Source organism: Amphiura filiformis, chromosome 11 (genome assembly GCF_039555335.1).
Source record: "Amphiura filiformis chromosome 11, Afil_fr2py, whole genome shotgun sequence".
In the NCBI taxonomy this organism is placed as follows: domain Eukaryota; kingdom Metazoa; phylum Echinodermata; class Ophiuroidea; order Amphilepidida; family Amphiuridae; genus Amphiura; species Amphiura filiformis.
Genome location: NC_092638.1, coordinates 57,684,609 through 57,699,382, shown reverse-complemented (window position 1 = coordinate 57,699,382; position 14,774 = coordinate 57,684,609). Strand labels below are relative to the sequence as shown.

General features: G+C 35.7%; 1 protein-coding gene across 2 annotated transcripts in view; it reads right to left on the bottom strand.

The window, feature by feature from the left end:
- LOC140165064 (F-box and WD repeat domain containing protein 10B-like) overlaps positions 1 to 14,774 on the bottom strand; it is a 31,664-nt gene that overhangs the window by 3,229 nt on the left and 13,661 nt on the right. For both annotated transcript variants that reach the window (XM_072188484.1, XM_072188485.1), the window contains 6 exons: positions 12,307 to 12,545; positions 11,123 to 11,326; positions 9,540 to 9,661; positions 7,916 to 8,064; positions 2,092 to 2,279; positions 538 to 696 (listed from right to left, as the gene is read on the bottom strand). In XM_072188484.1, coding sequence (XP_072044585.1) covers positions 538 to 696; positions 2,092 to 2,279; positions 7,916 to 8,064; positions 9,540 to 9,661; positions 11,123 to 11,326; positions 12,307 to 12,545 — 1,061 coding nt within the window. The remainder of the gene's footprint in view (positions 1 to 537; positions 697 to 2,091; positions 2,280 to 7,915; positions 8,065 to 9,539; positions 9,662 to 11,122; positions 11,327 to 12,306; positions 12,546 to 14,774) is intronic.

Sequence of the window (14,774 nt, the reverse complement as noted above, 5' to 3'; positions counted from 1 at the left end):
ATAAAGAGGGTGCACAATATTAGGCAATCAGAGTATAAGATCATGTGGGGTTTCGGTTAGAGAGCTAGTAACATGAGTATGTCATCAGCATTCAGCAATTAAATGAGAAACATGGTAATAGACTAAGCAAGTTTTGGAAGTAACCTTCAAAGGTCGTCTAATTTTGAGCCATCTACAAAAAATGGTCAGGGTAATAATAATTTTGGATTTATATAGCACCTTTTTCCAGGTCTTGGAAGGATTCAGAGCACTGAAATTTCGCTGCCATATTGAATCATCACAATCAGATCGCATCAACTAGGCCAGTTATACAGCTGAATCTGACGCAGACCTATCCGCACTTAGATTGTAAACATCCACGATTTATCTGTACAGCTTCCCAAATTCCATTGCCTGACGGAAGTTTTTAATAACCAAACAACTAATCGCTAAACTAAACCGTGCTTGAGTTTGATTGACAGATGACGTCAGACTCAAACTAGTCTTTTTTATCTGTCTTCCATTATAGCATAGTATCTTTGATTGTACAAAACCTACCTGTTTCCACATGGGTATATTGCATCTATAGGATCAGATCTACTGTTGCCTCTAAGTACACGCAAGCAATCACCACTTAACATGTTCCAAACACGTAGCTTGCCATCTTCACAACCAGTGATGAGACGAAGATAAGATATGTCTACACACAAAACCTCCCTGAAAAAAAATCATCAATATAGCATGATTGGATAATGGGCAATTGTAGGAACCAATCACATGACCTGTTATAGAATCATTTAGGCTGTGCCATTGTTTACCAAATGCGACATCGCATTCAGTCTTTCTATAATATACATGTACTGTAGATAACATGCAATTTATTCCAAAAAGCTTTATAGATTATTATTTTCAACCTTGGCAGCCCAACGCTCCCTGGTGTAGTGGCAAGAGATTTGCTTTGTACAACAACTTATTTCAGTTGTACAGAAAGTGTAAGTGCAAAATTGCGCATGATTTAGACATGGAATAAACCCTCAGAAGAGGATAATAACTTAATTTTCAAAATTTTGAATGTTTTGAAATATTTACTCAAGATATCAAGAGCTATCTCAAGAACTACTGAACCAATACTAGGCTTGTTTGTACTCATTTTAATACACTTTTCATCTTGATTCCAAATATGGTAATCGAAATGTTCAATTCTGAATTTGTTGTATTTAAAAACAAATTGAAACATGTCGTCCGCAATCGAGACCTACATGGAAAAAGTTAAAAACCTTGTCCTGGGAGGTCTAAGCTGCTACACTAAATGCAGGAATCCTACAGAGTTTCTCAAAATCATTAATTTGAACCTCTTAATACAGTTAGGGCCTATAGCTTATCATGTGAGCAACTTCATCAGGTGCAGTTTGCCAAAAAATTCACAACAAACTACAGGTCAAATAATCGAATTTTTCTCATAACCATTAGTTTCTATGGGACAAGATACTACCTTAAGTCCCAGGAGCCAATATTGAATAGTGGCCCTTTTTTTTTTTAAACCATTGGGTTTCTATGAAAACCGAAATGTTTGTAAGTCGCAGGGAAGATCTTCAAAAGTCGCCTATTTTTTGGGCTACCAAATTGCGGGTTTGACAACCCTGATCATCTGAACTGCATGATTACCACACTTGATTTATTTACTCTTTATCAGGGATGAAAACAAGCATTGACATAATTTCCTGAAACCGCTTTAACATTTCCTGAAAATGTGCATTTCCCGATAATTTGTACAGGAAAGATCCAAGCAAACTTTCCTGACATCAGGAAATTTCCTGAAGATTTACATCCCTGCTTTATACAGTACAACAGAGCAAAAAGGATTTCAAAGTCACCCCTTAGAAGAGGTGAAACTTACTCAAAAGTTTTGCTCAAATGGGATATACAAGTTGAAGTCCACACACCCCTATGGAAGACATGACCTGAACATTCTACACAAGGAGTGTGAATTTCAAATGGGATTACCTGAATGGGTGACATCATTTGAAATTCACACTCCCTGTGTAGGAGATTAAGGTCATGTCTTCCATTAGGGGAGTATGGACTTCAACTGGTATAGCCCAATGGACTTACTTTGGATGTCTGAGAGCACTAATGCATTTTGTAATTGTCCCCTGTGTACTCCAAACCATAGCATAACCATCCCGACTCCCTGATACGATGTGATACTGGTCAAGCTTCACGCTGGTGATAGGACCTTGATGGGTGTGTGGGTTGGGAAAACCAAACCTATTGGTTTGCTTAGGTGAGCGATAAAATACCTGCATGAATAAAATGTATGGTGAAGGTGTAGTGTCATTATAGATATATGCCTTCAACAAAGAAGGCTGTTCATTGTACTGGTATCTCTTATCAAATATTCTTAGTCATTGATTTAGCTTGTATTCCACTAGTCTCTGCATGCTGTCTATCACACGGTAGACGGCAGCAGTCGTGTCGTTGAAGCTTACTTATCACACTGATAACCGTTAAAAAATTAATATGCTGCCCTCCATAGCTAAAATGTTGATCCCTTGTTCAGTAATTCAAAAATAATTCATGTACAACATAAATTTACCCAAAGACAAATATGGATTCAGCTGTCTGCCGAACTCATAACATTATGTAGGGATATAATTATATTTCTGTAAACTGAAAAGGTCCTAAGAAGGACAAATCAACCTAAGAGTTAATACCCTATTACAATGGGGAATTATAATTCAACTTAGGCAAAGTTAGGTCACTAAAGAATTGAATTTAGGGCACTTTTTAGGACACCCACTTCACTTAACAAAGGCAATCACTTCACTTTTAGGACAGCCACTTCACTTCAAGTGGATTTCCTGGGAGTGAAGTGGTTCCATTATTATGTGAAGTGGGTGTCCTAAAAAGTGCCCTAAATTCAATTCTTTATTGACCTAACATTGCCTAAGTTGAATTGAGGCACAAAGGAGTGTAGAGATAATTCCCCATTGTAATAGGGTATTAACTCTTAGGTTGATTTGTCCTTCTTAGGACCTTTTCAGTTAATAAGGATTAAGGGTAGGCGTTGGGGTAAGGGTAATGGTAATGGTTAGGATTAGGCTTAGTGATACTGGATTGGATAGGATACTGATCAAGAATCTATTTTTTCCCTCATCTGTCAATAATAGGTACTGTCTGGAAGTGCTGCAATGACATGATTTATTACTGATCATGGGGTAGAGATTGAGGAACCACAAAAGTTATTCTACAAGCTTTTAATCAGGATAGTATAAGGTCATTTTCACAGTAAAGGGTGTAACTTTTGATTTTTAGGGTCAAAATTTCAAACCACTTAAATATGTTTCTGTTTACTGTAATCATGCATAGAAGCAACTTAAATTCCAGTAAAATAGTGTTTCAAGGCTTAAACCTTTTGATTTCGAATAAAAAATTTGACATTTCCATAACATTTTGGTTAAAATCTAAGAAAAAATGTATTTTACATAAGCTCAGAAAATTATGACATGAAAGCTGGAATACATGTGAAATCCCATTCCAAAGTAAGTCAACAGATATAAGTTAAATTTTATACCATGTTTTGCTATGTTTGTAATTGCAATTTTGAAAATTTTTAACATCAAGGGTCATTTGCAATGGAAATTTCCCAACCTTAAACATATTTTTTAATTTTTAATTGGGTTCCTAAAATAATTTAAATGTCTAACTTCATGTACAAATACTACTTGATGAAAGGAACCTCCCAGCCAAGTTTCACAGAAATTGGAGTTATTTTTTAGAATTGGCAATTCAAGCGATTTGTGTTTCGGAGGCTTCAGTTAACAACACAGGTGATCATAAAAGTAAAATATTTGGCTAACTACTACAAGTTGACATGAAAAAATAGGTAAAAAATATCACAATTACCAATTTTCATGCTTTGCTTCTAAGTATTGAATTTCAGTTGTGACAAAAATTAAATTATCACAGCAAGTCATTTTTTTTTTTTTTTTTTTTTTTTTTTTTTGTTTCGAGGCTTCATGTTAACAATGGTTAAACATTGCAGAAGTAGTTTTTTTGAAAACAACACTGTTGGGATCATCTAAGCTGTTATTTTCTTGTGTGTATTGAATCAATGATTCTATGCGGCAGATATTGTAGATTTATAACATGGTCATTTTTTCACCCATTTGTTAAGTATGGTGCTATTTGCATGTGAAGCCTCCGAAACGGGCTTTCTTGGATATCAGTATATTTTTCAAGCATTAACCATAATATCAATTTTTTTTTTAATTTATGACATTCTGCACATATCATGCAACAATTACAATGCAGATATCAATATGGAACATACCAATTTAGATATGCATAGATGATAATTAAGTTTACTGTTGTTTCGGAGGCTTCATTTGTTTCGGAGGCTTCAATTGTTAACGGAAAGTTTGTATTGGGTCCCATTTTCAAACGGTGATATATATCTCCATGATTTAAAAACAAGTGACTTGAGGATCTACTTTGCTACATTTTGATAAATAGATTGGATGAGCTCTTTTATTTATATTTGCCCAAGCTTGCTGAACAGTTTGTTTCGAGGCTTCAAAAAGTTAACGGAAAATCGGCTCTTTGAAGTCAAGATTTTATAAAAATTTTAAAAGCTTGCAAATCAACTAATTTTTGTTACCCATTTCAAGTTAAGATATCAACTGTTATGAATCAAGAAGAAGTGAAGAAATAACCAAGAATTATGAACCAAAGCTATACCCACAAAGTTTGTTAACAATTGTTAACGGAAAATGAAGCCTCCGAAGCGACAAATATCGAAGTCCGGTTCTCAATGTGTTTACTGAACATATGACCGTACTTTCAGGATAAGAAAAATTATCCATGAACTAACTGAAGAAAACACAGGGTTTTACAAAAATGTTACTGTTTTTTACAGTTTTTCAAAATGGCAATATTAGGTACATTTAAGCCTGCTAAAACTGAACGCAGTAACTCCGAAGATGATTATGCTACCCAAGGTAGCTGCTAACTAGATGACTTATGTGGCCAAAAATCATGGAATTCTGTGGCTTTATTAGAAAACTACGGATCAAAATGTTAAAAATCCAAAGTTACACCCTTTACCGTGAAAATGACCATAATGGTTGCAATTGAATACACAGACAAACACCTGCAGTACTGTACTAAGCTTGATTCAGACCTTGCAAGTGAGTGACTGGTTCTACTAGCCAATGTTGGCTGTTGCAGGGGATGTGTCTTACACAACAAGCTAACATGAGAGTGGTTAGGTGGGGATATGCAACTGTAGTTGTTCTTGAAGAAAGTCATTGGGTTTGTGTGTTACTTATGGAGAAGTTATCTTTTCAAAACCAATTATTATAATTACTGACCTGACCATTTTGGACATCTAAAACAAAGGCCATCATCGGAGTGATGGTGGTTGATCAGCAGCGTGTCCAGCTTTTTAGTGTGAGTGACAAAGCCAAATTTTCATCCCCATTTTTCAATTTATGGTCCCATTTATCGTCATTTTAATGACACTTTACTCTTTGCCTTACCCATTTTCATCCCTGAAAATTTCGGTGGGGGCAACTTTTCCCCACAGCTTCCCCCTGGCTATTCTTCAATGGTTGATCCTTCCTTCTGGTTGATTGATCACCTACAAAGGGCACACTATAGCTCCCAGAAGTGGATCATGTACATGACATATATGATCCACTTCTGAGTGCTAGTTCGCCCTGTTGGTGATCAAACAACCAGAAGGAAAAATTAACCACCATCACTTTGGTGATGGCATTCGTCCAAGATGGTCGAAACCTGTCAGGTCAGTTATTATAATAATGGGTTATTTTAAAAGAAGTGTACAGCAATCGTTTTATGTTTTATATGCAAAAAAAATAATTATCAAGCATGAATCACATGGTGTTATTTTAAACAAACTCATATTGACCATAAAAATGAATAACAGCCGCCTCTCAACCCGCTATATGCAAAATTCCCGCGCTGAAATTGTCTAGAGCAATGACGTCCAAATAATACAAATGAAGGCTGATGACAAATGAGCACAAATAACCATGACGTCATTGCTCCAGACAATTTTGGCGCGGGAATTTTGAACATAGCTTGTTGAAAGCCGGCTGTTTTTATTTGTTTTTATGTTCAATATGAGTTTGTTTAAAAAACCAAAACCATGTGATTCGTGCTTGATAATTATCTTTCTACATATAAGAAATAATGTTGTGCTTGCCGTCCACCTCCTTTAACAAGATTAATTTCTCTATAAATATATGAGGACAGTTGGTTGTAGTTTCAGGTTTTCATGTGGACACATGTATACTGGTGGGTTGCTAACAAAACTGGTTCACAGAGGGGGAGATTTTTTTAAGTCAATCTTTTCGATACAAGCATCAGCATATTTAAACATAAATTGTCCCCACTGACACAAATTTACAAATTCACTTGCAGAATTGTTTCATCCTTTCTCTTACCATGCTGACCCCATTCCAATCCATGCTCTGGTATAATATATGCCAAATTATAAAAAAAAAGAAAATGTGGTAAAAACTTATCTTATGTACAAGTTCAATGCTACGCAAGTTAAATGTTATGATCGGAAAATGAATTTAAAATACTAATTGCATCTGGCGTCACTTGTCAATAACTATTTGTTTACGATTTGTTGTGGTGATTGAAATGTCTGAATGCAGCAGTAAACACCATGCTCTATATTTATTTTTGCACCTTCAAACATACAAACCAATTCAAAAGGTAGGTCTTAGTAATTGGAAACTTTCTTTCCTGAAGGCACCATGACAACAATGCCTAGAAAAGTTGCTTTTTGCCTTGTAAATGTACAGTAATTTTTTGCCATTTTGTGCGATTCCTTTTCTCTGATAAAGGCACCAGATGAATCAACCTTCCTTTTACACGCTAAATAATCACAGGGTGTGCAAAGTTGATCTTCAGATACAAACTAGTTTTTTTTTAATTCAGTCTCCAATTATAGTTGTGTTCATTTTGAACTTATCAATTTCTACTCCCCATTCCAGAAAGATGTCAATTTCTACTCCCCATTCCAGAAAAATACAGCACTAAGTTTTTGAGATAAAAAAATATTATCAACTTCTGCCAAATGAAACACAGCTCAATCCTAATTATTGATTTAGTCCTAACTGGCAATAAAAGTTTAATTTTCCTATTTGGCCAAATTTATGAACTAAGGGCCAAAAACATGTACTTTTAGGGTGTTTTTCATACGATGTGACAATCCAGTTTAAAGACTTGTACAAAGTCTAATTTCAATTTATGCATTCTAATGTTTTATTCTTATAACCAATCATTTAATTGAAGTAACACAAACAAGTGAAAATTAGAGCAAAATTTTGGCATAAACACAAGAATGAATGCTTAATAGACTTGTTCAAATCTTTGATTTTTGTGACTCGATTGTCAGAAAACATGCTGAAATGCGTGTTTTTGGCTCTTTTTTCAAGAAATTAGTAAAATATTGAACTTTTTCTTTTACCTCCAGTTAGTACTAAATAAATGATTAGGGTTGAGCTATGTTTCATTTGGCAGAACTTGACAATATTTTTTTTATCCCAAAAAATTAGTACTGTATTTTTCTGGAATGGGGAGTAAGCACAGCAGCTGAAGGGAGTATCCCATCATGCATTACACTCTATCTGCTTGCTCCATAGCAAATACATACAAAACATAAGTAGGCCCTAAGAGCGGCTTAAATATTGAGAGCTATGGATAGTTTCACAATACTTTAGAGATCATATTTTTTTCAAATTAATGTCTTATGTTAACTCCCCTGATATAAGTGAGTAATTGAAAGTTGAAGTGAGGGATTTTGTGTACACTTTCTATGGCATGTGCAGATCTACTATGGTACCGCAGAGCACGATGGGATACACCTATTAGCTGCTGTGGGGAGTAAGTGTCTCACCTTAATTAGACAAGCATTCTTGATACTCCAGACTTTGACTTTGCCTCCTTCACACCCACTGACAACTATATCATCATAGACTGCTACTGTGTTGATCTGATGAGCATGTTTATAGGTACGGAAACACTTGCCACTCAAGAAATTCCATACTGTGGAAGGAAAACAAGGTCAGAATATTGAAATTATAATTTTTGATAATAATATATATTTTGGAAAAAAAAAAAACATTTTATAATGTTATGGTTATTAGGTACAAAACCAAAATATTCATGAAACCAGGGTTATAGCTAGGCAAATTTTAGTGCCGGGTGAAATTTATATAAGATGGTAAAAAAATGTTGATAAGAATTGCTAATTTTTATATTGATTGTTCATCGATTTTGAAATATTTGAGACTGGTGGAGTGTTGGGTATTTGGGCTCAAAATTAACTTGAGTGCCGGGTGGAAATTAAGAGTGCCGGGCGGGTCCGTAGCGTAGCTACAACCCTGCATGTAACCCTATAAACAAAGCTAGTTTCATTGAGAGAGGGGGTTAAAAACTTACATTTCTCTTATGCTCTAAACATACTTTAATGTTATTTTGGTCCATTGCTGTAGACAAAGAGAGGAGTTTTCAGCAGAGAACTTCAGCGGTCAGTAAATTTGGTGCAGTTTATGGCATATACGGAAGTGGGATTCTAATTGGTTAATTGAATCACGTCATCATCACATTGGCACCTCATTCGCTGGTCAAGCTGCGTAGCAATGCACGACCTTGTTCTTTTTACGCGATAATCAGACAGGGCAGACGGACACTGCTGAAGTAATTTGTTGAATGGTATAGTTGTGTTTAATGCTGGTTTCAGAGTGTCATGACACTTGCTGATCGAATGACGATTTTAGGTCACTGCGCTATCTGGTCAGCAAATGCCGGTGGTGACCAGCGACAAGCAGCATTTTGTGGCCAATACAGTACAGTCAGTCACTAAAAAGATATTTAGCCTCACTCAGGTACAGATCTATGGTACATGTATATACTAGTATAGTCAGTGAAAATAAATTACCTCTGAATTGATTTAAACATCAAATACCCACATGCCAACATGGACTTCACCATAACACTGATTAGATCTTGTCTAAGTTTTGGCCACAGGGAGGGCACTCTCTAAAAATGAGTGACAGGGATGTGCTGCCACATTGACTCCCATTTTTCAACTCCCTCTCACACAATGACCCCCTTTTTTGTTCGACTAAATTCCTCTCACCCAATGACCCTCTTTTGTTTTTCCTGACACCAAAAGACCCCTTTTTTCAAAACTTTTTGACAATTTCTGATAATCTCTCACCAAATGACCCCGTTTTTTTCATATTTTTCAAATAATTTCAAATTTTGATGACTTTCTGTAAATTTTGTATCAACTTTTATATTTTGACCCAAAATTTTATCCAGTCTCACAGAAAAAAAACCTTTTTTGGTAAGATTTCCCCCAGTCTCAGAGAAAGACCCCCTTTTTGAGGGTCTTCTCACCGAAAGACCCCTTTTCTTGGTGTCTAAGCTCTCACCGAAAAACCCTAGTTTCGAACTGCTGTCGAGTCGAGTGCACCCCTGGGGTTTTGGCTAACCTTTGACCTTGTTATTCTTACCTTTGACCTCATTATCTTTAGCTCCAGACACCAGAATGTCTTCATACATATTCATACAAAGGATAGAATCCTGGTGACCATGGAATATCTTCTTAGGCTTGCCTGTCTTGATGTCCCAACACCTGTTAAAACATGGTTAAAAGAGGCTTGTTTTTTTAATAAACTGCAACCATAAATTTTACAAATGAAATTACAAGATGCATTTAACATTCAAATCAAGAAGCCTAGCCTATTGATAGGCACAAATTCATATTTATATTTTTAATTTGCATTATATAACCAGGCATGAGAATGGCTTTTTTGAAAACTGCCTGAAAAAGCGTGTGAATTCAGCCTTAAAAGGCCTAAAACAGGCTGAAAAAAAGGCGTAAATTTGGACAACAAAATAGCGTGAATTCAGGCTAAAGCCTGAAAATTCTCATGCCTGTAGAACAGACACTGATCTGGGTTTTTGAAAGGAGGGGCCATTCATGAATAATATATTAATATGGCTGTGAAGCAGACTTTGTAAATAATTGAAATAAATGCAGGAATTTATATAGGGCCTTAGATCTGTAATTAAGTGGATATCAAAGCGCTTTACATTTTAAGGTGCCATTCAGTTTCACTCAAAAAAACTGAAACTGGTGAGAAAAACCTGAAAAAGCATGTGAATGCAGGCAATAAAGCCCCAAAACCTGGGTGGAGTAGCACAAGCAAGATAAAGTGACTTGCCCTGACAGATTTGTCGTCACAAGTTGAATTCCCTAACCATTAGGCCATATACATCATGCTCTGGATTGAGTGCAGGAGGTGCTTGTGGAAAAAGCTGCGACTGTGCAGTAAAGTGTTATAGGTGGAAATATATTTAGGTTATTTTCATTTTAATGTTTCCTTTTCTCTTTTTTTTGGTTGAAGCCACCATCCACTTCCTCCTCCCCTGAATCGGCACCTGTTATAGAGTGCCTTTACATTGTTGTTAAGGAAATCTCAGGCAATCACAACATTATACCTTATTATTATCAAGCATGAATCACATTGACCATAAAAACTACTAAAAACAGCCGTGTCTCAATACCGTACAGGATATTCAAAATTCCCGGGCGCTGAAATTGTCTAGTGCAATAACGTCCCACTCAGGGGTAGCGCTAGAACTAAACACTCCAGTGTCCGCAGGGACCCCCGAACTTGCAGAAAATTAAAAAGTAAAGGGTCCGAAGTAGAGTTTGGTGAGTCTGAGATGCACAAATGCAGCATAAATAGTATGTCTGCAATAGCGCTAGATTGAAAAACTGGGAGTCTGCAGGGACCCCTGAACTTGCAGAAAATTTAAAAACAGGGGGTCCCAACTCTATTTTGGTGGGTCCGGGACCCCAAAAAGCAACCTAGTGCTACCCTTGGTCCCACTAATACAATGGAGACTGGCGACATTTGAGCACAAATAACCATGACGTCATTGCACTAGACAATTTCGGCGCGGGAATTTTGAATATCGTGTGTTGAGAGACAACTTTTGTGATTTGTGCTTGATAATTATTTTTATAGGCATAATGCTGTCATTGCCTGAGATTTCCTTTAAAATTACAGGTGTGTTATATACTAACCTAATACTCATGTCATAACTTCCACTGAGCACAAACCCTCTAGCTTCATTGATGTAGACACACTTTACTGATCCAGCATGACCGGTCATAAGTGGTCCAACTTCATGTCCAGTGGCAATGTCCACCAGTCTCACATGACGGTCAAATGATCCAACCGCTACCAGCCCTCCAAAGTTGTAGTGGACTACACGGTTGAAGTCTTCCCTACAAAAATTGTGAAAGGTACATAATATGAAAGTTAATTACGATGAATGGCAAAGTTAAGTGACAGGTACAAGATGATAAATTTCAAATCTGTATTATAGTGTATGACCTGATAAGTGATATGAAGCCTAGCAAAGGGTCAATGCATATATAGGATCAAATCCTTACACTGTTTTTTAACCACCAAAGAGAGTCCATATATAGGCTTACTGTACAGTACACGTACCTATCATTGTTGTCAAATTGAAGGTAAGTAGTAAATCAAGTAAAAAAAAAAACGAACTCACCTTTTTGATGAGGAAAACCAAGTACAAAAAAAGTTTCAACCATTATGCTATCATAATAAATTTTTAAAAGAGAAAACAAATAAAAGTGATCCCACCTGGGGACCAAACTCGGGACCTCAGGGTTGTGACAGTGAGACAGGCACATAAGTGCAATCTTCTGAAGACAACAATAATTATGAAGCTCCCATCACTAAGTCCTGCAAACCTGAGGTCCTGGGTTCGATTCCCAGGTGGGATCACTTGTTCCCATTTCTTCCCAATGTGTTACAACGGAGTGAAACATTATGAAATCTCCCAGAGGATGTTTAAAGACATTCCCATGACCCAATGGGGTTTCTGACCTTGGTATGTCTGGTTTTTGTACACATGTGGCAAGTTTACCATACTTTGCATTGGGATTGTGTGCAAATATCTGATGTTTTCATCCTATTATTTAACATTGAAAACATCGAGACTTAGGAATAAAATTAATGCAGCGGGACAATATGAATGTTTCCTGTAAGAAAATCAAATATCAGTCCTAAGTCTCAACTATTAGCTCGTTGGCTGCAGTTTTAAAATTACCATTTTGTGTGTGTGGCAATGGGGACTTTGCCTGTAAAATTAGGTTATATTGGTCAAATTTCCCAATCATAGTGCATTGTAGGAATGCCCTTAAGCCTCCTCTGGAAATCTCCTATTTGTTTCACTTACTGATCTGAAAGAACCATGACATTATAAGCCCCACAGTACACATTCCTCTCCTCCATTGGCGTTTCCCTCGTCACATAGCCACTATAAGAGTTATGGATGTTGATTTCACTCTTGAATTGGACATCTTCATCAGGAGGTGTGTCGGATAGCAGTGGATCATAGGAATCACCCACAAGCTCTGGTACGCCGACATCAACGTAAGATGCGTACACTGGATTGCCACCTTGTGCGGATGAACCCTGGTATAATAGAAATTAATAAAAAATTAATAAATAATTACATGAAATTAAGATTATGGTCAGTTAAGGGGGTACTACACCCCTGGCCAATTTTGTGCCTATTTTTAAATTTTTCTCAAAAATTATAGCACATTGGTGACAGGTAAGATATGTATATTATAGGGGCATGGACTACAACTACTGTACTGCAAATTCAGAAACTCAAGGCAAGTAGTTATTGATTTATTGATCACAAAATTGGTTTTCCCTCATTTTTGACTGTAACTCCACAACTGTTGTCTGTGCTGAAATAAAATTTCAAGTGTGGTAGTTGTAGTCCTTGCCCCTATAATATACATATCTTACTTGTCCCCAATAGACTATGGGACATGGGCATTTATCTTTCACTTCCGTAGTCCACTCTTGGGCAGAACATAAAAACATAACAAATCAAGAGTAAATATATGTCTGAATTAATATCCAAAAAGTTCCCACGTTTTACTTTACTCATTTAGGAGTTATTTGGGGTTAAAATGTGTTTTTAATGATTTTTTCCATTTTGCCCAAAATGTCAAATATTAAAATAGCTGTAACTTTAAAATAAATTGAGTAGAAATTTCATTTCTATTGTAGATGTTACATGTCATATGGATTTCCAACACTGGTGAATAAAAATGTCATAGCACAACTCAAAAATATAAAAAAAAAGCAAAAACCATATATTTGTGCTATTTTGGCCATTTATTGACTAAAATGTAATTTTTGCATGGGAAAAAAAATAAATATATATTTTCTTGATTTAAAAAATATGTCATTATATCAACCTAGTTATTCTGAACAAATAAGTTAATGATGGTGAATATCTGTGACTTATAGTTTTTGATCTATGGCCCTTTCAAATTCACATATGGACTAAAATAGCATGTTTTTGTCAATTTTTCCAATATTAGGCTGAAAATGGTACTTTTTGTAATTTTAACAAAATTTTCAGTGTTTGGAAAGTGGGAACTTCACATATATTATGGATATATTATAGTACTTTCATTTTAAGCTAGTTGTAGATCCACTGGTAGCTCGGTTTCCATGGCAGAAGCAATTATATATCGTCAATTTTACTACTTTCAATGCAGCAAAATCATTTTAGTCATCATTTTACTGCATTGAAAGTAGATAAATTGCTGCTACCACGGTAGTGGGCATACTAGTGGATCTTGAAATAGCTTAACATTAAAGTACAATTACATGTTCATATTATTAAGTGAAGTTCCCACTTTCAAAAAACTAACAAGTTGGTTAAAATGGCCATAAAGGACCATTTTTGGCGTAATATTGGAAATATTGAACAAAAACATGCTATTTTAGTCCATATATGAATTTGAAAGGGCCATAGATCAAAAACTATAGGTCACAGACATTCACCATCATTAACTTTTTTTGTTCAGAATAACTAGGTTGACATAATGACATATTTTTAAATCAATAAAATTTATATTTATTTTTTCCCCATGCAAAAATTACATTTTTAGCTCAAAAATGGCCGAAATAGCACAAACATATGGCTTTTGCCATTTTTTTATATTTTAGAGTTGTGCTGTGACATTTTTATTCACCAGTGTTAGACATCCATGTAATATGTAACATCTACAATAGAAATGAAATTTCTACTCAATTTATTTTGAAAGTTAATACAGCTATTTCAATATTTGACATTTTTGGGCAAAAATGGAAAAAAATCACGAAAAAACACATTTTTAACCCCAAATAACTCCTAAATTACACAGTAACGTGCAACTTTTGAAAGTGGGAAATGTTATATTATTGATCAGTGATATAATAGCTATATTTTCATGTATAAACCATCCTCTACCCAGAAAGGGAGAACGAAAACTACTTTCTGAAGCACTTAGCAAGCCTTGTCCCATATGGTCTACAATGCGCTATAATTTTTGAGAAAAATGCAAAAATATGCACAAAATTGAGCAGAGGTGTAGTACCCCCTTAAATTGACAAGACAAATGGCAAGTTTTAGTGCCCTGCTAATGATAAGACGCAGTAATTTTCTTCAATTCGTAGTCTACGGTAAGTAAAAATTCAGACTGACGGTGGTTCAGACTGACAGTGTTTCAGACTGATGGGGTGTACCCGATTCAATAACTAAATATCTGCTTGAGCAATGACTAGCTAAGGCAATAGAACCAAATTAGTATGATCTTTCCGATTGACCATCGATCCTCATTATTTATAAATCAA